This window comes from Folsomia candida, unplaced genomic scaffold, assembly GCF_002217175.1.
Source record: "Folsomia candida strain VU population unplaced genomic scaffold, ASM221717v1 Fcan01_Sc047, whole genome shotgun sequence".
NCBI classification, from domain to species: Eukaryota; Metazoa; Arthropoda; class Collembola; order Entomobryomorpha; family Isotomidae; genus Folsomia; species Folsomia candida.
In genome coordinates this window covers 632,048-656,663 of record NW_019091239.1, presented here as the reverse complement: position 1 = coordinate 656,663, position 24,616 = coordinate 632,048, and the positions used below count along the sequence as shown (strand labels likewise).

General features: G+C 36.7%; 1 protein-coding gene across 3 annotated transcripts; it reads left to right on the top strand.

Annotated features, from left to right (window-relative positions):
• Window positions 1–2,617: 2,617 nt before the first annotated feature.
• LOC110861901 lies at window positions 2,618–14,926 on the top strand. Of its 3 annotated transcripts, XR_004833306.1 has the most exons (10): window positions 2,618–2,863; window positions 2,922–2,985; window positions 3,091–3,159; window positions 6,464–6,516; window positions 6,569–6,623; window positions 6,682–6,909; window positions 12,630–12,688; window positions 12,801–13,294; window positions 13,618–14,125; window positions 14,683–14,926. XR_004833306.1 is itself a non-coding variant. In XM_035845109.1 (8 exons), exons 1-8 carry the CDS (start codon window positions 2,822–2,824, stop codon window positions 12,810–12,812), a joined length of 582 nt encoding a protein of 193 aa, XP_035701002.1. In that variant the 5' UTR covers window positions 2,618–2,821; the 3' UTR covers window positions 12,813–13,543. The 3 variants fall into 3 exon arrangements, 1 of the variants encoding a protein (XP_035701002.1); XR_004833307.1 differs by lacking the exons at window positions 13,618–14,125; window positions 14,683–14,926 and adding an exon at window positions 12,098–12,512 and having other exon boundaries at window positions 12,801–13,543; XM_035845109.1 differs by lacking the exons at window positions 13,618–14,125; window positions 14,683–14,926 and having other exon boundaries at window positions 12,801–13,543.
• The last annotated feature ends 9,690 nt before the right edge of the window (window positions 14,927–24,616 follow it).

The window sequence follows — 24,616 nt, the reverse complement described above, 5'->3', positions numbered from 1 at the left end:
TCTACTGTATGTACATATTGATATTTACATAAAGTATGTATGTATTTATGAATACATCCTTATTGCATCGCCAACTTTGTAAAAGTTAGTTACAATGCATGGCGTAAAATCCCTCAAGTTGTCAGGAGCCCTTGCACTACGGATGTGACGGATTTTAGGAAGACAGCATATCCTTCAGATATAATTTGATTCTAATATTTCTGTACATGTGTATCTCGAGGCAATGTAGGTAAAAAATGTTGTGTGAAATACCTGTAGAAATAGCTCCCATTCTTTATGCATGCTCCTCATTTGCAAAGTATTGTTATGTACTGAATATGAACCTTTGTTAACCATTTACCTGTGCAATGCACGTATGCATACATACATATGTAAGCGGACAGAGGAACCCTTGATTTTGAAATGCCTTTGTCCCTAAATCCAGGATTCTTTATCACACCACGTTGTTCGACACGTGTTCTTATTTTAGAGCGTCCACATGCATACATGCGTAATGTATATGTTATATCTGACTGGAATTTGTCTTTAGTACAACTAAAAAGCTTAAATTGAATTTAGCTTAAACCGTCACACATTAAACTCACTTCCTTACGAGTTTACGAAGAAGAAAAAAAAACACTGAAAATCTGCAAGAAATCCTAAATAACTATGTAAATTTTTAAATTACTAAATTAACTAATTGTATACGTTTTGTGACACGTAAAAATGTACATACTCATCTAAAAATTTTAATCGTTTTCATAGAAGTCGATATGACGCCGCCACAAATGGATCCTCTCCCCATAAAATCTGCCCACAAACCTGACCAACACACCCCCACGGACCCCTCCTCCCCCTCTCTCATCCCACCTCCACCCCCGCCCAAATCTCCCTCGCGTCCGCCATCCTCTCCGGAAAGGACGACCTTGCCCGCGCCCTCTACGCCAGAACATACGCCAAGATCTCCACTGCCACCTACGACTGGGCCGTCATCGTTCTCATGCTCCTGCTCGGGCTAACCTCTGACCTCGTCGCGTCCTACACCAACCCCAACTCCACCGCCGAATTGGACACGGTCTTTGTCGGTATCGCTTCCTCCCTGATCATTCTCGTGTCCCATGTTGACGCCTGGTTTAAGCATCATTATATCGGCGCAGACGCCGCGATCGGGGTCGTCTTTGGGGTGCACAGACTCATTCTTTCGATCCGGACGGGGTGGGCGTGGGCTAGTTCCGTTTCCGGTTCCGGGGGGATTATCCTGCCCGAGTGGATGTTCCAGATTTACACCCTGGTCATGATTTTTATTGGGGAAAACCACGTCAGCACGGCGACAGCGGTCATTTTGTATGTAAATTTGGCGTTGTACTGTATAATTTTGGGGTTTCGGTATCCCCTCGTTACCATGGCGATTGTTTTAGCGAAGGTGCGAGGGGGACGGGAAGGTATGAAAAGGTTGGATGAGATTGTGAGAAGATGGAAGAATTGGGTGGCCGCCGGATTTGTGGTGTTGCTGGGGGTAGTTTTTGTGTATGTGGAGGTTAAGGAGAATTCCGATGGGGTGGCGGTGTTACAGGAGAAAATGGAGGGATTGAATTTAAAATTGGGGGTAGGTTTTATGATTTTGTGGGGTCTTTTAGTCGGGACGGTGGGGATTGGTTGTTGGAGTTTGGTAAATTTGTGGGGGTTATGGGTGTATTTGAGGGGTCGGGTTTTTCATGTCAGAAATGTTTGATTAAAAGGTGGTCTTACGCATAATACACATATTTTCAGAATTTTATGGTTTGCAAAAAACTAAAATTCGTGGCAATTATTAAATCTCGCAATTGTATTAATAAAGGAAAAGATAATTATTCTATCATTTCTGATTCAATAAAAGCTTCATAATTTTTGCAGGTTACAATTTTACTAAACTTTTGCCTCATGATTTTTACTACATAATTACAATGCGTGTACCTATTTACGTATTTAATACGTTCCTGTTTCTTAAAGTAATACATTTAAATGTATATGTAAATAAAACATTAGTATTTATGTATCTGCATATATGCGTAAACTAAAATCATAACCAAATACTTTTTTTGAGACATATTTTATCATCAATTCATACCATACTGTTCTATATTTGCATGCATACATATTTACAGAAATTCTCATCATGCCATGGTTTCTAAATTATTCCTAAAGTAGTAATTTAGTATAAATTATACTTTAATTTTGTGGATCATTTAAAGCGTAAAAATATTTGAAATAAGAATTTTTATTTTTATTCTGAAACCCTACAAATTTGTGTACACTTTTCATTTTTTTGGGTGTACATATTAAACTTTCAAAAACATTTTTCTGTACTAATTTCTTGCAGGTGCTTTTAACAGGAGGAACACTGTAAATATACAGTGCACTCTGGTATAGCTGAGTCAACAGTAAACACTGGGAACTACGTTTGGGGCTATCCATATATTACGTGTTCAAAAATTCTCGGTTTTAGCACCCAACGTGTACATTAATCGATAGGGAATTTTAACATGGAAAAGATAGGCAGCCCTAAACTACCCACCCACTAAAATGATGACGTAATATATGGAGGTTCCAATACTTTCTATCGTTTCACCGGTGGAGTAGGCATGGGTTGATGGAGAAAGCGCAACTGAGTCAGCAGATGGGATTTATGACAACAAAATACACCCAAATATACTCCCGTGAGAAGGCAAGGTTTTAATTCTCAAAATTCTCGAATAAAAATCTCGAACAAAAATTTGACGCAGACGGTACTGGTATTACGGGTAAAGGGGTGTCACTGTTAGACACCCCTAAGTGAGTGACAAGTGGCGGCTTAGTTTAGTGAATGAGAACGGGAGGTTCGAAAATGGGAAGAACAGAGGGAGACGTAAGTACATTTTAGCTTAACAATTTTCAATTTATTATTTAAAATTTGATTGCTTTAGAATCCTCAAGTTTTAGAGGGAAAGCCTCATCCTGATCATTACTCAAGCGTTTTAGGAAATGAACGTAAGTTTGTTTTTATCATAAAGTGATGTAGTTTTGAAGGTGCTAGTTGTTAATATTGCGACATTTGTGTTGTCATGACTGCACGCATTGTACAAACCTGGGCAGACGGAAAACGAGAAACACAGGCCGAGGACAGTCAAGGGGGAGAGGGTGTGGTCGGCTGCGGAGAAAAAGGTGGTTTACTCTACTTATTATATCGTTGCTATATCTACTCTATTTTTTTTCTGTATATGGTAAATAAACCGTTGCAAACGAAATGCAGCAATGGGGTGAAAACACTGAATTTTCCATGTGGACACACATCGTCTTCCAATACTTTCCATTGATCATTGTCTCACATCACCCTTCGTGTCCTTTCGCCTCGATTGGACATTTCACCCGCGTAGTTTGAACGTACTCAACCATACCTTTCAGTAGATTCGCACATGACAAAATTCAATTTTTCGACCTTGGGCCCGCCTACAGGGTCATGTAGTCCTCACACGTCGAGATGCTGAGGATTTCTGAAATCCTCGCCAAAACCGGCGTCTAAAACCGTCGAAACAAAAAATTCGACAATTTCGACTTCGGCGTCGTGTACACCAGAGAGCTGAGTCGGTGTTTTCAGAAATCCGAACCGATGTTTTTTGGATGAATAAAATATGCGATCCGTTTAAAAAATATCCTATCGGTTATTTGGATTGGAAAAAAATCCGATCCAAGGCGCCGTGACCTTATGACCTAAAACGCTAATCTTCCAAGTTGTCCTTTGAAAATTAGAAACACGTTTGCGGAAACCGCGTGTCGAAATTCTAATCCGTTCTGATGGGGGTATTCACCGCTTATAAAGGTACCAAGAATCCCCATTATGTATTTATTACGTAAAACTCAATTGTCCGAACCCCGCCACCCACCACCAACAACAGTCGTGACCATCTCCTCGACTCGCCGTGTTGACGTTAACTTCTATTAAGGGATGAAACGAAGTCGCTTATGGGAATGTGTTGTCCGTCTGTCTGTCTTAATCCACGATAGCTTCAGAACGGATTCGAATTTCGACATACGTTTTTCATTAACGTGTTTCTAATTTTTAAAGTACGCACAACTTCAAGCTTGACTTTCGTAACTTTCACTTCCGGGACGGACAAAGGATTGGGACGGGCAGATTTACTTTCACTTCCGTTACCAACAGACATGCTCGCTTATAATATAGATTAAAATACTGAGAAAATTTCCACATAATATGAAATATTTTAGCACACGAAGTATTAAATGACTTGAGCAAATTTATATATGCGACAATCTTTGACAAAAATTTTAATTTTTTAACAATGCAGCAAATCAACTTTTATACAAACGATTTTAAATTAACCTCCTCCCCCGTGAACAATCGTGAACATTTTATCGACCCGCTCCCCCATAAAATGTCTGAATAATGGTATACGGAGGCCAGCCACCCACCATAAGCCACCCACCAAAAGCTACTCAACAAAAGCCACTCCCCATAAGCCACACTAGGAAATAAGCCACCCCAGGAAAAAACCACTCACCAAAAGCCACCTTCCATGGGCCACCGTAGGAAATAAGCCACTTATAGAAAAAGCTACTCTTATCATCTTCATTGATAAAACCTAGTTCAAACAATTTTGCGGGGCCTCTTAAGATCGCAGTATTCACTGAAAGTCACACCCGTACCTAGTGGACTTATTCTAGCTGTAACTAGCTCTTAACGGCAAAACCACTGGAGATAATCAAGATCTGATAAGCGCATTGGATTCCCCGTGCGATATTACATAAATAGCACATGTCCGTTTTTAATTACTCGCAAACCATATCAGCAGGGAAAATCTTGAAAGGACGCGGCCGGCGATAATTTTTGACAAAAATGCGAAGAAAAATAGTGAATATGAAAAGTGTGATAGAAATCGAACGTGCACTTTAATTTAGTCTAACGCACTATAAAAACGTTCATGGGGACAGTATATACTAAAAACAGTCGAAGAACGATTATTTGAAAACCTCCAAGGACCACACCCATCGTGAAGGCGTTGAAGGATATAATCCGAAAAAATTCTCGAAATTCCAACGGAAAATAGCCTTACAGCTGACATTGTAGATTGCACATTATCCAACGAGTGCTCAAACTGATCCTTGGACTTAAGGCTTTGAAACGTAGCACTTACCGCATGCTGATTATCCCTCAAAAGAAAACAGGGCTAAAGAAATGCAGGGCTCTCTTTAAGCGGTACGCTAAAAAGAGTAAAGAAAATTCTCGTTCCAGATGAGCGGATTTTCACTGTGAAGGATTTTTTAAAGAAACAAAATGACTTCGTCTACGCAAAATAGGTCAAAGATATCCCTCAACATAGAAAACAGGTCAAAAGTTCTCATTATCCATGTTTTGTGGTGATTTTGGCAGATGAGAGCTGATTAGGGGTAATTTATCCTCATTTTGTCGAAACGGGGGGGGGGAACGCGAAAGAAAAAAAATCTTTGAGATACGTTTTTGAGGCCGGGGTGCATCCCCTAAATGAGATCCAAGCCAATGCAGTCGACTGGACCTCGCTACAGGACTCAGTACCAGTCAATATTGCAAAAAATGAGCGAAGGGTGGCTAAAAACCAAATTCCGAACATTATCTCCGCTTGGGAATTGTCATGCTCCTTGTTGGATTTGAATCTCTGGACTGTGAAAAACGGTCAAAATTAGGGACAAAGGTGTGTTCTAAGCCTCACAGAAGTCTGAAAGCTTTAAAAAATTCTTTGACCACCAAATGGAACAATTTGTCCACGGATTCCGAGCGTGCTGCAATCGAGGGCTGTAGGCCGCGTCTTCAGCTCTGCATTAATGTTGGGGGAGGAAATTTCGGAAACCAAAAATTGTTTTCTACTTAAAAATTAACTGGCTTTCCATTAAAATTTACTAGAAATCTGTAACACAAAAACTGCTGAAGCTACAGCGCTTCATTTCACTTACAGTTACTGAGGGCCACCCTGTAATATAATTTCGTGATATATTTTTGGTACAAACAGTCACAAAAAACGCGGATTAAAAAAAACAATCGAGAGACTGTATTCAGATTGTTAAATATTAAATCAGCTATTTAACATTACAAATTTTAGGAATGAGAGAATGGTTAGGCAATGGGTTATAAGCGTCCCGAGCCCTTTCGGTGCCATTAAAATTTTAAATTGATGTTAAATTCTGCTGAGGTCATGCTCCCTGAATAATAACTGAAGGGACCCTGGTAACATTTTTGTGCATTCCAATGACAAGAAGGCTAGTAAGTATTTTTTATAAATGGGACCGATGCAACAATTTAAAATTCTCATATTAGAAATTATTTGTGGACCTGGTTCTAAAATATACAGCAATGTGGATAATAATAATAACATGGTAGCCATTGCGACACCTTAATAAAATCTATCCCAGAAATATTTTAGGTCAAATATTTGAATTTGGAATATGTGCAAATTTTTAGCATTTGTTTCAATGGCAGATCCAGAGGCTCGGATGGAAAACATGGAGGCCTTACTAAAATATATTAAGAATGTAAGTTTATTTTTAAATGTTTTGTTTTGAAAATAACGTTTGAAAACAATAGAAACTTGGAGTTTTGGAACGACGTCAGCAATATCGAGACGATCCAAGCACAGCGTGTAAGACCTTTCTATTATAAAGGGGCATGACTGGTTATTATTAAAATTTTGTTATTAGTTTTTGAAGCAATTTTTGGAATGTACCCAAGAATGTGGGAAAATGGATGGTTTCGAGGAATTGCTTTATTTGTCTACGGGGTCATCATCGTTCTCCTTGGAGTTTACATCAAAGAGTACGGTCTGTGTGCAGAGAGGACGTGGATTGATTTGTTTTCCATTGCCTTCATGGGTGTGGTAGTGGGAAATGTTTTTCTCCTGATGGTGACAAAGATTCTGGAATTAATAGGTAAAAACCATAGTTATCTAGTAATATAAATAGAGGTACTGGGATTGTACTTTGTTAAACGATCGTGCATAAAAACATAGACCCAACCAGCAATATATCAATTTTAGGGGGTCTTGAATGAAACATTAATGAAAAATTGAAAGCATTTGATAAAATCCCTCAAGGGGAGGGGAGACAACTATTGTGCGTTCAACTTAAGTTGAATTATTTCTTTACTATGGTCTCCTTTCTCCATGTTAATCAAGTGGGCAAATGAGTGGAAAATTTATTTAAATGATTTCCATGATAATATTTGTATATATTATGTGAGGAGGATTCCTACCCATGGAGGTAGACATCCAGCTGCGCAGGTCACCAGTTGGGCCTATTGCAGAAAAGATTGTCTAATAAGGAAACATAATAAATTATGTCCTCTAAAAATTTCAATTCTTCATACCCTACCTCCCTGTTAGTAACGGGGGCTTACGGATCATGGCCTCCCCCAATGGCCTCCCAGTAATAACCTCCGACCAATAGCCTCCTGAAGAAATTGGCCTCCCTTACCAATGGCCTCCCAACCAATCTCCTCCCAGGCCAATCGCCTCCCACCCAATATCCTCCCATGATGAATACACGCATTGTTTTTCATACTTAACTTATCCAAATCTTAATTGTGTCATCATCACTATTTAGTCATCAGCAAGAGAGCGTTATTCGTCAATATGTAACTAGAAATACGCACTTTTACATATTAGTGATGAAAACAATGTACGCATACCAGGGTTGGCCAAGATAATTTGTTTCAAAGATACAAGATACAAGATACAAAATATTTTGAATGAAACCCAAGATACAAGATACTAAATACAAATATTTCGAGTTACACAAGATACAAGATACAAGATAGATTTTACCTGCTGTGATCCCAGATACAAGATACAAGATATTTATTTGAAATAATTTTTTCAAGACACAAGATACTTTATTCAGAGCTTGCAAAGAAATAACTATGCACCACTTGATTTTTTGTATTGTAGCCGAGTAACTTGGTAATAATGATAGTATACGACTCATAACTTGCATTATAATTTATAATGCAAGTCCTCACCCTCTGTTTATAATTTATAAACAAATTAACAACTGAGGATTTCCAAAATTTCATATTTATTTTGTGGCCCATACTGATTTTTTAACATTATTCTATCTAGCTGAAATTGTTATTACCAGTATATTCCGTCGAAATTAGGAATAATTGCTATAATGGTGGTACAAATTAGGAATATAAAAGCAAATTAAAAAATTTACCAACGGGCGAGGGTGCATTTACTGTGCATAAATAAATATAACGACGTTATACAACAGAATCTTGCGTCCGGCTCCGCAAAGCTGTACACTGAGGTGTTTAAATGTTCATTATTCCAAGTTTTAATACTACCAAATATACAAGTTTCCCGGTTATTCATTAAAAAAGTATCTTGTATCTTGACTAGTATTTCAAATAAAATATGATTGAAATAAATTCTCCAGATACAAGATACAAGATACCAAATACTTTTGCGAAACGTTCAGATACAAGATAAAAGATAAGATAAACTCCGTTACACAAGATACAAGATACAAGACATATCTTGTATCTTGTATCTGATATCTTGTATCTTGTTAAATTATCTTGGCCAACCCTGACGCATACGAACCAGTGTAAAAATCAGACAACCACTCCCACATAATCACCATCAGATAAGCACACATAGATAATCACCTTCTGACAACCACCCCCAACTAATCACTGTCTGACAACCTCCCAGATAATCTCTCTCGATGATGACACAATTAAGATTTGGATAAGTTATACATAGTAAGTATTAAAAACAATGCGTGTATTTATCATGGGAGGATTTTGGGTTGGAGGCGATTGGCTTGGGAGGAGATTGGTTGGGAGGCCATTGGTAAGGGAGGCCAATTTCCTCAGGAGGCTATTTGTCGGAGGTTATTACTGGGAGGCCATTGGGGGGAGAGGATTTTCCGCAATTCAGTAACGGGTTATACCCCCTTTCAAAATATGGCGCAAATAGGCCTGACACGGAAAACTTCTACCTTAACACCCCCAAGCCGTGACATAATTTATGAACATCCCTTCAACAAGATCCAGAGCCTGGTTAATCCGGGATTAAGGATTGAAATTGGGATTGGGATTAGGGATTAATTAATCCCAATCCTCAATCCGTAATTTTTTACTTTCAATCCCTAATCCTCAATCCCAAGAAGTTTGAAATAAATAATCCTAATCCCGGAACCCATTGATTAATCCTAATCCAAGTTTGTGATTAAAATGGGATTAAATCAGCTCCACCTGCTGAAAATTCTCGGAGACAATACCAATTCTCCTTTTGTTTCAATCAGAAATATATATGTCATAACTATTTACCGAAAAGAATGTAATTAACGACCCCCTATCATTATGGGTTTTGCCCCCTATATTGTGGAAATGGACCCCCATTGATATTTGCCCCGACATAATTCAGTTTTTGCCCCCTAAGTATCAAGCGAATTTTTTTAATTGTATTTCACAAACAATTATTGTAAAACAAATAGCTCGTGTATTAAGAATTATTGATAAAACTATTTCTGTCCAAGTTGACTTCGGTGACGACTTTATAAGCGAACTTACTTTATGCCACTAATGTGTACAGTACATATTCGTATGGCCGTCCTAAAGTGGGAGTGCCCACTCACACTTTAATGTTAATCAAATGGTGACTTATGTAAGTGACCACTCACACTTTAGATCAGTATTTATGCGGTCATTAGTCCACGGTAGAATTGAAATTCAATCACACGTTCCTGACTTCTCAAACAATATAACTAAACCAAAGCAAACATCAACTAGATATGCGACTCACGATAAATACTAATTTAATACTAATCCGGGATTAAAATCGGAGTAAATTAATCCTAATCCCCAATCCCATTGAATGACTCGAGAGATTTAATCCCAAATTAATTTTAAGGCCGAGTGTAATTAATCCCTAATCTCAATCCTAAATCCCGAATTTGAAAAAATCAATCCCTAATCTTAACGATTAATCCCACTTTTATTAATCTCAAGGCTCTGACAAGATCCAAAAAAAGGGAATTTTTAGAATTATATAGTAAGAATTGCTAAAGGTATTAAATAAATTTTCCGGAAAAACATTTACTTCGCTAATATCAATTCTTAATTATTTTTTTCAGCAATCACTAAGTTTAGACTACTTTAGGTAACGTAGGACTTTTACCCCCTCCACTATTCCCTTTGTCACATCCTGCAACTCCGAGGGCCTTTATCCCCTCTCGTGTTACATATTTATGAACGGCCCCCAAGTCCATCAGCTTGGTAACAATTAACTCTCATCATCAGTGAGTCAACCATTAAGGAGGAGGCACCCTCCTTACGTGAAATGCCCCACCGTGATATTCGGCTCAATTTTTGATATGTTGTACATCTCGACGTGCTGAACAAAAAATGTATTGGTCCCTAAGCCCTAAGTGACCTGGTTCGACCGGAAACAGAGGTCAAAGGTCAGTGCACTTTTTCGCTCGAAACCCCACAAACCGTATATTTTCGGAAAGTTACGGACCTCACAAGTCCGAATATACACCATACTTGGGTCAAAGGTCAACCCTTGACCCTTCAAGGTCAATCCTTGACCCTTCGAGGTCAATCCTTAACCTGTCGAGGTCAAGTATGTCATTGAGGCAAAGTAAGATTTTTTGGGAAAAGTGGCCAAGTACATTTCTGATAGGATGACTGCACCCTTGCTGGAAAAGGTCATTATTACATAGTTGGTTAACACTACATAATCAAGATCAATAAACCCAAATGATAGTGTTAACCAACTATGTAATAATGACCTTTTCCAGCAAGGGTGCAGTCATCCTATCAGAAATGTACTTGGTCACTTTTCCCAAAAAATCTTACTTTGCCTCAATGACATATTTGACCTCGACAGGTCAAGGGTTGACCTCGACAGGTTAAGGATTGACCTCGAAGGGTCAAGGATTGACCTCGAAGGGTCAAGGATTGACCTCGAAGGGTCAAGGATTGACCTCGAAGGGTCAAGGGTTGACCTTTGACCCAAGTATGGTGTATATTCGGACTTGCGAGGTCCGTAACTTTCCGAAAATATACGGTTTGTGGGGTTTCGAGCGAAAAAGTGCACTGACCTTTGACCTCTGTTTCCGGTCGAACCAGGTCACTTAGGGCTTAGGGACCAATACATTTTTTGTTCAGTACGTCGAGATGTACAACATATCAAAAATTGAGCCGAATATCACGGTGGGGCATTTCACGTAAGGAGGGTGCCTCCTCCTTTCACAATTTTTTCAAAATTTTAATAAAAAAATGCAAATAATCGAAGCAAGCACATTGTTTCGCAGCAGAAAATAATTTTTCACCCCAAAAATACATTTTTTCTGAGTCTGTTTTTGCACATGATGAAAAATTATTTTTTATTCGACTGCTTGTTTCTTTCCGATTGAGTGATTTTATGAAATACTTTCAAGTTTTCATCAAGGTTTCATGCACGACCCCATAAAATGGCTATCAGGGTATTCCGACCTGGGTTTTAATGGGTTGGGTTTTATTGGGTTTTAATGGGTTTTAATGGGTTGTAAATGAATAAAACCCACTGGGTTTTACCATGTTAAGTGGGTTTTATTTGGGTTTTAATGGGTTTTATTGGGTTTTAATTGAGTTTCACCTTAAAACTACATTCTAGAAGTTAAATACATCTCCTATACGTTAGAAGGCGTTATCTCAATTCATTCTAAAGTAGTCTATTTCATTACTATTCTAGTGTATGAAAATTCGGAACAAATCAACAATTGACTCCATCCTTTAGCATCGCAGATTTCAAGTGTTATAAAGCAAAAATAATTTCCGAATAGATACAAATTCCGAATTATTTTTGTTAAGTTATTACTTAAAACTAATAAAACCCAATAAAACCCATTTAAACCCAATAAAACCCAATAAAACCCATTAAAACCCAAATAAAACCCAATTAACATGGTAAAACCCATTAAAACCCATGGGTTTTATAATTTTTGATTAAAACCCTGGGTTTTTCCGAACCCTGATGGCTATATTGTTCGTTAGGTCTACGTTTGAAGAAAAAACCTTAAATCTAACCAAGCTCTGTAAATATGTAAATTAATTTGGTTATCAAAGACTTTCCTGGAAGGAAGGTGGGCTGCTTTTCAGTCTTCAAGCATTGTCATCAACTACTTTAGTTTATTTCTACCAGAATTACTTCCAGTCTTCAGTAAGCATTCAGTCATTACTAAAAAATACATAATGTCAGGGGGAAAGATAAAACACATAATTTACAACATAATATATTCTAAATTGTGCAGCTATTGGAACAAATTTATTCCCCCAACAATGCAAAAAGCAATTCGCCTATTGTGCTGGCTCATTGTGATTCTAGTGATCGGTGCCTGTTTTATCTACTACGTTGAGGGAACTGATAATCAGTCAAAGACTTCTCTTTTTTTGTTGGCAGTCGCAGTAAATTTGTATTGTACTTTTACATGGGAATGGATACTAGCTGTATTTCGATTGATTTCGATTGACGATGACGAGAGTAAATTCACATTTTATTTTATAGTAACATGAGACTTATTAAACAAATTTTCTACAAAAACTTCTTCTAATTCATGTCCACTAGCAATTAATTATAATCCCTTTTTTAAATCACCAGCTCAATGTAAATTGGAAGAGGAAATCAGAAGCTTGCAAGCTGAAAATGCTCTACTTCGGGTGAGTAAGATAAACAGGACTGAAAAAAAATATTATTTCACTCCTTCAAGTTGTTATTCTGGTTGACCATAACTCTAATTTCAAAAATTCCAATTGTTTATAATTTATGTAGAAGGGTAAATGACGCCAGAAACGTTTCCTTTTCCATGCAAAAATCTCATGAAAACAACCATTGAAAACTGGGCAATCGACAACTGTGACTCTTCACGTATGAGTATGTAACACACTTTCTCCTTGTCCAGTCATCTGGTCCGTGTGAATTTAATGGACAACATTTTTACGTAACAATTTTTTTAATTATTGTGTCGGAAACTTACAAAAACTTCGTAGGTTTTAAGTTAAGTTAGTACAATAATTAGGCTACGGTTAAAAAACGTGGTGTTTTTAAAATATTTTGATCACAAATTTATGTAAATTGCTTGAAACAAAACTAAAATATATTTTAAACATAAATATTTAATTTAAATAGAGTCTTAAATTACAAACTAATAATCATGACGGCTTCAATTATTGTGAAACTCGAGTTGAGCAACCAACTCGACCTGTTACACAATCATCTTATCGAGACGTGCCAAGTTATTCAAGATTTCCTGGAAATTGAAAATGGTAACATGCATTTTTTTAAATTTAAATAATTAAAATGTAGGTTTTTATTCGATTGGATTTTTGTAACGGTGTAAAATGTGTAATAAACATGTAATATGATATGATATAATGATATATACACATGTGCATAGACACGTGGTTGGTTACAGAATTATGCAAAGATTCCAAATCTGGTTACAAATTGTTCAGGCTTATTCTACGTTTTTAAACGTTTGTACTGTAATAAAACTTATTTACATCATTACAAAACCTTACGTTAGTTAATCTCCTCATTTATTTAATGCTTAATTATTCATGACATTCATTTACATATATTTTTGCAGGAGTTGGTCCAACTTCCAGCGAGAATTTAAATTTAAAACAAACCTTATACAAATTTGTGACTCAAATGTCCTCTTTTACCTCGAACGTGACAAGTCTGCAGGTCAAATTGAACAAGTACCAAGCAGATGACGGGGATCCAAAGCCTTATCACAGCGACGTTATCGAAAAAGGTGAAAATATGGAGGTCAAAGTGAAAAAGTACGAAACACACGGAGGTAACGTCAACCACGTTATCAAGAATGCTAAAAACACGCTGCAGCAGGGCGACCTTATCGAGGAAGATAAGAAAAGAAACGGTTACAAGTTTCCACCCGGGCGGGTGTAAAATCAAAATGCAAGAGCTCGAAGTGGTGGCATCGGACGAGGAGGGTGACGACGACGAAGAATGCGAAGAAGAGGAAGACCTCCTCCCGTATGAAATGGAGGAAGTCGAACCATTTCCGGTCGGAGAAGAGGGATACGACGAACACGAAGAAGAGGACGATTTCGATTTCAATTATGATGAGTGTAAGTTAACATAATTTTTACACACATAATGAGGCCGTTCACGCAGGCGTTGGTAACTTTGTAAAATGAAAATCCGTAAGTTCTGTAAATTTACAGGGTTTTACAAAATTTTACGTACGTATTTCCAGGAACATTCGCTTACAAATTTTTGCAAACTTAGAATCCCCTGTTAGAAAAAAGTTGTGAGACAATTCACGCAGTTATTGGTAAATTTGTAAAATCCATGCCCTTTGTCAAATAAACTTTTGCAAACTAAAGAGACTTTACAATTACTAACTTTACACAAAGTACACAAAATTTGAACCTAGTTATCCTCAGAAATATTCGCAAAATTTTGTAAAAGTTTACAGATTTTGCAGATTTTACAAAGTTAACAAGACCTGCGTGAATTATTTTCGCATTACTTGACTCAATAATTGAGATATCATATGTAAACTTTGAAATCACAAGTTTTATAAATAATAAATAATACTGGAAGCCCTGATCTTTGCGAATTTTTGTACACTTTACAATTACAAAGAATGCTAAAAAAGTGATTTTTTTCTTCAAAATTTTAGATCCAGCTGAAACGGGATCTTCGCCCCCAGAATATGAATATGACATGCATCCTGTCCAAGTGGAATATTCTACACCTCCGAATTTACCTGCCGAACGGAAATCTTCCTCCAGAAAGCAAATCATTGGTCTCATCCTCAGAAATATTGACGAAACTCCTATCGTTCAGAAACCTAAACCTGTAAGGTTCATATTTTACGAATACAATTTTACAATTAAAACGTTAATTCATTAGTTAACATTGGACCCAAAAAGCAGCACATTTTTAATCATTTCTCCGCTCCGGGAATTTATTAGCCTTCAGAAAAATTCCAAGGTAACGTAACTGGCTTACATATCTTAATTTAAATAAACTCACCACCATTCTATTAATTAACTTGTAAGTTTGTACAACTTTAGAATCTGAGGCTACAGTTTTTATGTTTAGTTTTTTGGCAAAGATTTTTATGAATCTCCAAAAACTAATTACTAATTTTCGTTGATTGCAAGGTTTCCAAAAGTATATTTTTAACGAAATTCGTTAATAAATGAATGGTAGTAAGTGATTTAAATGTAATTCTAATTATTTGCCAAATGTCAATATTAATACCTTTGCTATTAATTTAAATATATAGATTTTTTAATATGTATAGTAAATATTTTTAATATTTATAAAATTCTCAACTTTTAATTTAAAATTGTAATAAAAGCTGATATTTGTAATTTTGGTGTATAAGTGTAAAAAAATGGCATTTAAAAATTTAGTTGAAGTCATATTTTATATCTAAATAAGTACATATTTAAGCTTGACGGTCAGTTTGGCGAAAGCCAGGTTGGCGGAAAAAACCAATGTGGTAAAACAGCATGTGAGTACCAAATGGCGAAATTATTGTCATGAAATTATTGTCGAAATATTGTATTATTAATCTTCCCTTATTATATGCACACGGGCTAAAATTGATGCATTAAATTACGCGCTAAGATTCAATTTATATATTTACGCACACATTTGCATATGTACCGGCGCTCGTTATAATAATATATATCTGCGTAAATTGTGACGAATCTTGTGGGTAAGAAACGGAAGGATAACGAAAACATTTTGTACCTCTTTATTCAGTTTCACAAAAAAAAATATTCAAATTTAGTACTTATTTATTAGCAAGGCGGTGAACAATTATTGTAGTTATGGAGAGAAGTATACCAGGTGCTGACAGGTGACATTATTTTTTTGAAAAATTGAACTTTTTAAGAGTTTGGGAAACTCGGATTTTTGAGTGGTTGCGATGCGTTGGTAGGTCACTGGAAATGGTAACACATGAAATTCTGAAAGGGAATGATTTCTTTACCTCAGTCAGATTTTTCCAAATTTTTAAAAATTAACGAAATCCACCTCGATTAAACATTCATCACAGAACTGATGACCGAAGTTGAAAAAAAACGGTGTGGGTGGACCGCTGCTAAGTTGGTAGAAGATCGGAATGACCACCTAAAGGTCAAATCCGGGTTAACTGCCCACACCACACTGAATGGGGTGTCAATCAATCGGTCTAGACCATACGATCAATTTGATATATTATAGAATTTTGTGGCATAAGAATTGGCTGTGAAATTCTTGAAAAACTGATATTTTGGAGATATTTCACCTTTATTCAAAATATTCCCTCATATCAATTTCATATTTGTTACCATTTCCAGTGACCTACCAACGCATCGCAACCACTCAAAAATCCTAGTTTCCCAAACTCCTAAAAATTTCAATTTTTCGAAAAAATAATGTCACCTGTCAGCACCTGGTATACTTCTCTCCATAACTACAATAATTGTTCACCGCCTTGTTTATTAGCATAAAAAACTCGATGAGGACATTCATTACAAGTTCGCATTTCGAAATTGCGAATTTTGCGAAGCAACGAAGTGAAGACACTTCGCAAATATCAGTTCGCAGAATTTGGTGATGGAATTTCTAAAATTTTAAAAAGCAAAACTTCGGTAACTATGTAATATGGAGATTTATGGACTTCTCCCATTGGAAAATTTTACATATTTGTGAAAACTATTTTGCGAACTACGTAAATATTTACTAGCCTTGGATGTGCACAAGTTCGCAAATCAATTTTAAAGCTACAATTTTTTGCGGTCTTGTGAACTTTATTTTTTTTGCGAACGATAGTATTAGATCTCGAGACCGGGTTGCAAACAACCATCATTTAGATATTTACAAAAGGTCGGTATTCATATATGACGCTACCAAAGTGATATTCATAAGTAATACGGTGTAGTAATAAATAGCCCAGTATTAAATTTTTGCAATATCGGTAAAAAATTTCTACGGACCGCAGTATAATTTTAATACCAAGCGGCACCAAGTTTAATACCAAGAAATCATTACCAGATTTCTAAGAGTGTACATATATGTATATTGACATCAAAAATCGAATTGTTTACCTTTTTATCTCGAGCGGAATAAACTTCTTTTAACCCCTTCAATTTCCTCCAGTCCGTTTTTAATTGGTTAATTAAAGTAGTGAATTTATTGGACTCGATGAAACCTTCGGCGCAGATTAGTTTCAAATCTTTGCCAAGCTGGGAAAGCTTGGTGCTCTTCTTTTTGGCGTCGTCCCACTCGTTGAGGATCGTGGGGACGAGGTGTTCCCTGCTCTGGAAGGTTCGGATTAGAGGTGAAATGGATTACCAAAACGAAAAATCCATCCAATCCAAAATCCATTTGGATTTATCCAATCCATTTTAAGTTTTGGATTTAAAATATCCAATCCAATCCATAATTTTCAATTAATTAAAAACGCAAACCAGTAACAAAAAAAATCTATATTACCGCGCACTCTTTGAAATTAAACCAATAAAATCAAGTTTAAAAACATTTATATAGTATTTAGAAAATCAGCAATTCATGTATATTAAAAAAATACGACCATGATATATACACCTATTGTTAAATTTCCATATATTTTTGGTATAACAGAACTAGTTGATACGCATATGCACAACCGTAAATCAACAGGCAAAAACTAAACGAAAGCATTAGTGAATTTGGCTCTCCTTTCATACGCCAAATTCACAATTATGTTAATGTTACCGACAAACCAGCAATACACTCGCCTGATTTAAAAGTTAAGTAGATAAATAGATTTTAAAATATTAAGAATGACATAACGTCCTGGTTATGATTTCTATACATAAATTCACACAGTGACGATTCAGAATTTTTCCACAACCAAAAATCCATCCAATCCAGATTTCCGATTATCCAATCCAATCCAATCCATAACTTTTCCATAACCAAAAATCCATCCAATCCAATCCAGACCCCCGACAATCCAATCCATCCATAATCCATGGATTGGATTGGATTCCAAATGGATTGGATAATATGGATATCCATTTCACCTCTAGTTCGGATTGCTCGGGACATCCATTCTCGGAGGAGTGGACCTTCTACCTCGATCCTTTCCAGGGCGGATAACACTCTTTGATGAGAGGTCAGGAGGTTCGATACTTTGTCGAGAAGGGCGGCCTCCCTTTGAACGATGTATTCGGATTCACTGGCGGAACTAGGGGTACGCAGGGTACGTCCCACGTATCGGCCCCCGTCAGGCGACGGCCCCCGGCCTTCGGAGCGTCGGGGCCGTACATATCCTATAAAGTCGGAGGGCCGCCCTCCGACTTTGTAATATATGTCTTACTCAAATTTGTTCAATAATAAATACAACAATTTCCAGAAAAACTCAAACAAGGATATCATAATCAGTTTAATAATTAACCAGGATTTCTTTAACTAGTAAATGTGTTAAACTTTTGGCCCTCAAGCCCACCAACATTTACGTTACAAATTTACAATTTGCCGGAATTTGCATAAATCAATTTAAATATTTAGCTATTTAGTATTTAAATTTGTATGTATTTATGCATTTCCAATGGGAGTTTCCCATGTATTTAGCACAACATCAAGTTTTGATGTCACCGTTATAATTCTGATTTGAATGAAATTCCGCACTGGGTGATAAGTGATAACCACTGTGGGATGATAATGTTATAATATTATTAATATTTCAGAAATACAGGATACGATAATTGTTTTTTTTAATTCACCAAATAATTATTTTTCCAAATTTCATCAAATTGGTAGGAAAAACTTCCACTCAGCGCCAATTTTTATAAAACTATTTTCCCAAATTGTTTTTATAAAATGTAATAAAACAAACGACATCTTTTTAGTTTGTACAATCTTCTGGAATTATGAAAGTGTTTCTAATTTGTACAACCTTTTTAAAATGTGCAAATTGTTTAAATTACAAATTTTTAAAATTGTGCACATCTTGTTTCTAGATTCTCTGATTTTCGAAAATTTGTAATTTGTGTCACGATTTGTTTAAAGAATTTATGAAAATTTTCATTGGCATAGAGTAACGATTTTTAAAGATTTCATATTTTTTTTAATTGCAATAAATTTGAAATTGTGCAAATTATTTGAAATTTCAACAACATTTGGAAAATTAGCTAAACTCCGATAAGGGAATTTACATTAAGAGCAGTTTTATACACTCGAATTCCGGTTTTGTGAAACAAATGGTTTTAGACTTGTCCCAAACACTTTTTTTTGCAAAACCCGGATTTAAATGTGTTACGACCACACACTATGTCGGAGCTAATATTTAATATTTCTCATTATTGAGTTAAGAATCTGTGGTTCTGAAGTACCATACATATTGCTTACTTGGGAATACCAAGTTTATATTTAATTTTAATTTTGTCTTAAATTATAGTTTAGTAAATATATTAGCAAACTTTTTTAAAATTCGCACAACAATAGATTTCAAATTAAAAATCGGGTCACAGCCAGGGTTCGGAAAACCGCGGGGTTTTTGTAGAAAAAACCAACCTCGTGGGTTTTTCCGTGGTTTTAGGGTTTTTGTGGTTTTTTTTAGATTTTGGGGCAGGTTGAACCAGAATTCGCAGAATTATATATTAGAGAAAAACTAATCTAATATACGAATTCAGCATGCAATTTTGACCGTTATCATTGACTTGGATTTACATCGAAAATTCATGTTAAACATGGAAATCTGCAAATATGAAGACCTGAGCAATAAAAGCCCCAAACTCAAAAGTCGATTTGTTGGCGTTAGTTACAATTTTTCTTTGAATATTAAAAACCCCAAACTCCAAAAATGAAAATATTGAAAGCCCCAAACTCAAAATAAAAATTTCCTGCTGTCGGTACTTGGTTGAATTTAAAAATTGGCTATTTCTTGAGCATTAGTTTAATCATGTCTGACCAATTTCGAATCACAGTTAATGAATTGTGTCACATTAACGACGGGAAGAAGCGAAAGATAAACTTCGACGACTGGCAAAATAAAAAAAATAAAATGAGCAAAGATCGAGGAGAGGAGTATGTTGGAGGACGTGGAATTGTCAAGCAAGCCAAGATTCCTCCTCCACAGGTAAAATCATTATTATTTGACTGCATAGCATTTTTTAGTAGTCTTTTTTTCTTCCAAAGGTCCAAGCCTGTCCACCACGATGCTCAAAGCCCGGGTGTAGGCTCCCTTTTCCACGACGCCAACAGATTTTCCAAGTATTCTGGGGAACAGGGAGTTACAACCGTCAGACGGACATCTTGGCAGGAATGATTGACGTGATCAATGTGAACCAACGAACCACCACTCATGCTCAAAGCAGGCGCCAGCACTCATACACTTATTCTTTAAGCAATGACCAAGGATTGAAGGTTCCAGTGTGTGTTTCCACTTTTCTATCGACCTTTGGAATAACCCCCGATCGACTCCGCATGGTAAAAGAAAAGCTAGCTTCGGGAACTGTTGACTTGGCTGATAAACGTGGGACGAATACTTTACATGAGAGAGTGGATCCAACTCATGCAGATCGGATTTTGGCGCACATCAATTCCTTCCCGAGGAGATTGGCCCATTACTCTCGAGAAGTAATTTAAATAGTACAATATTAATAATTTAGTAATTATGGAACTAATTTTACTTTCTATTAGGCCGGTAACCCGTTCCGAGAGTATCTTGACCCGACCTTGACCGTGTCCAAAATGTTCGCGCTTTTCCGGATCCAAGAAGGAGAACATGTCAACCGCTTGGAGTGGCTGTACCGTCAAGTGTTTCGTGAGCAACCTCTCAAAATAGGAATTCCGAGGAGCGACACCTGCGACTCATGCGACAAGCTGTTTATTCAACTCTCGGGGATTGATGTAAACGACCCAGCTCAAAACGCCAGAGGTCGTGAAATTGAGATGGAAAGTCAAGCGCACCACTTACAAGCAGAAACCAGTTATGAAGAACTGCAATTAGATAATTCTTTGGCCAATGAAGATTATGTTGTGATAGCGGTCGACTTACAAGCTGTGAGTTAAAGTTTTAAAGTTAAAATACCACTAATCATTGTAGATTTACTAGTTTGTCCCTCCTTATAGGCAATTCACATACCTGAACTAACGCACGGACAGCATTATTACAGAAGGAAGTATGTGGTCTACAATCTTGGGATTTACAACGCGGGGACAAAGATGACAACAATGTGCCTATGGACAATGCAGGAAGGAAGTCGTGGTGCTTGTGAGATTGCAAATTGCATTAAGAAGTATTGCACAGAAAATTTTCCACCTTTGAACCAAGGTCAAGTACGGCACTTAATTGTGTTCTCGGACCGATGTGGTGGGCAAAATAACAACTTTGAGACCTTGTGCATGTATCGCTGGCTAATTAGTAAGCAGATTTTTTCTTCGGTGGGTATTATTATTATTAAACTTTAATTTACGAGCAATTAGCTAACTGTAATATTTTTGCCTAAACCCGCAGGTAAATCAAAAGTTTCTCGTTTCCGGGCACTCATTTCTACCGTGTGATCGTCAGTTTGCAATCCTAGAAAATGCTAGAAAGAAAACAACTCTCATTGAATTTTCGGATATCGAAAATATGATTCGAAATGCCTGCCATGTTCGTCCATTCCTAATTCAAAGAATGGAACTTAAGGATTTCCTCAACTTGCAACCTCTGGTCCTAGCTTGCCCATGGCCAAGAACGCTCAAGGTTTCGCAGGTCCTATCAATTCGAATGGTCAACCAAGCCCCAAATGTTATAGAAGTAAAATCCGACCACGATAGTGTCGCTTGGACTCAGCATCATTCTGTGCTGCATAACAATTTTGCCAACATTCATCTTCGCCCATTGAGACCACACAAAATACCCATTCCACCAGCCCTGCTTGCTGATTTGAAGAACACCTACGAATTCATTCCAGTAGAATCACGAAACTTCTGGCGTTTCCTAGAATAATCTAAAGATGCTTTCCTATTTTGTTAAATTGAAGTGTCATTATTGCCGTTTCTGTAGTTCCAAATTATAATTACATTTAAATTGTTTTTTTGAGTTTGGGGCTTATTAAAAATAACAAAATTTCCAACGAAATTAATTTTAACTTTGAGTTTGAGGCTTTTATTGCTCAGGTCTTCATATGACATAATATTTGGAAATTCAAGTCGCACAAGAAAATTCTTAAAACTTCATGATGAATCAGAAAATGTAATTGGCATTGATCTAAGTTGTAGTTTAATGGATTTTGTTTCAATCTGCCTCAAAATCCTACAAAAACCCCGGAAAAACCCACAAAAACCCGCAAAAACCCACAAAAACCCGCAAAAACCCCATTAAGCATTAGGGTTTTTCCGGAGATTTGATACCCCAAAAACCCACAAAAACCCCAACCCATAAAAACCCGAGGTGGCGAACCCTGGTCACAGCCGGTTCTGCGAATAATCGAAAACCGGGTTTTGAGAATCTGATTTATCACAAATCGGTTGTGTCAAAATTTGAAAAACTATTAAAAGCCGGTTTTTCAATCGCTAAAATCTCTAAAATCAGAATATCTCAAAACTATTTAAATGCATACTTTTTAATTTAAAATTTCCTACTTTCATTAATATTTTGATAACGAAAAATAAATCCGACTCAACGCATATTGCATACCTTGCAATACGTATGCAATATGGGGAAGCAGAGAATGTCAATTCTTCGTTGAACTTTATAAAAATATAGACTGGTACATACATACATATGTACATATGTGCGTATGTCTGTATTGGTAAAAGCAAATTTAGATAGGCCCCCAAATCTAGCTCACGTACCGGCCCCCAATCTATAGTTCCGCCACTGATTCGGATGAGGGGACACCCTGGAAAAAAGCGATAAGTGGAATTATGCAAATATTTATGTACATAGATCAGTGGATGCTCAATTTTGCAATAAATTTTATTTTGGGGTATTCATCTCATTACGAGTTCGCATGTTCCGATCGAAAAAGAATATTTTGAAAAGCAAAATTGCGAACTAAATACTAGCCTTGGAGATGGGCAAGGTCGCAAATGAATATTTATGCCAATTTTTTTGCTAACTTGTGAACTTCTTTTGCAAACGACGTGAACTCGTAGTGAGTAACCCCAATATGTATATATGCGTGTTTTCATGGATATGAAAACCGTGGAAATCTACATACCTATTTAATATTTACGAATAACGGGAAAATATGAATTGTTAAGCATTTTCTTTGTGGCATTGTTTCTTTAAATTCAGTCCTCTAATTTTAAATCGAGCAAAACTCTAGAAATAAAGTTAAAATTTTCCTACATTTTTTTTAGCTTTAAATTGCTGTATAGTAATATTTTCCTGACTAACGTCGTAAAATATGTGAATAAATAAATTATTTCCTTACGATTGGGGACGACGTCTGAGCCTTAATGTTCAAAAGTCTATTTTTGATCTTGGTCAACAGCCTCGAATTTTTCTGCAAGACGGCGACATCCGGTGAGGTCCTGATTTGTGCAACTTTTCCTTCCAAGACGGCAAGATTCTTTGAAGAACGACCCTTCATCTCGAAATTTTCCTAAAATTATGAAATATTCATTTTTAGATATTTACATAGGAAACCTATACATAGTCTATTCATAAGTCCCCGCACAAGCATTTCTGATGATAAATCCCAAAGTATTAGAGTTATCGGTTAGAATTTTTTACGGATGAACAAGGTACTAATATGGTTTAGAAATCATAACTTCTTTTTCAAGTTTTCCTCCAAGGGCTTATACAAACGACATAAGTCGTGACGAAAACTGCACGATCGCGGCACGCACGGTTTTCATGGGAAAAGCGCCCAGATCTTCAGTAAGTATGACCTCAGGCCTTTCAGGCTTTTATGAGACTTAGAACATATCTGTATCTATAATTTTTACCACCAGTCATAATTTATGGGATTAAGGTCTGTAGATGTTGAGGGTCGTTCCATCGACGTAATAAATTCATAAAAATTCGACCGAAGTCAGTTTTGGACAATTTTTGCACTATTCTCATTAGCAGAGCATTATTGAAAGTCAAATGCTATTTTTCGAATAGTTCATGGTCCAGGGGTTTAACCATTGGCTCAGGAGCATTCTGAAAATAATTTTTGGCCTGAATTTTTACTCCTTCCGGTGAAAAACAGGGATTTCCTTTCTCCAGCCAACTCGCTCCCTTTCACACCATATTGGTGACTTCTTATTTATCCGCGTACCTAAAGGGATTTCAGACGTCCGTAGAGCAAATATCTGTCAAATCAAGGGATCCTCACTTAAGGTATCCATTCTGAAAGGCATGAACACTTTCCCATGAAAAAGGTGCGTGCCAGGACCGATCAGCCGCCGTCCCGACTTATGTCTTCCGTATGAGCCCCTGGAGGAAATCTTGAAAAACAAGTTATGATTTTTAAACCATATTAGTACCTTGTTCGTCCATAAAAAATTCTAACCGATAGCTCTAATATTTTTGGATTTATCACGAGAAATGCTTGTGCGGGGACTTCTGAATGGACTATCTATACTTAATTTTGTAATCATTTCAATGAATTGTATTATTTAGTTATTTACACTTACCCCGCCCACGG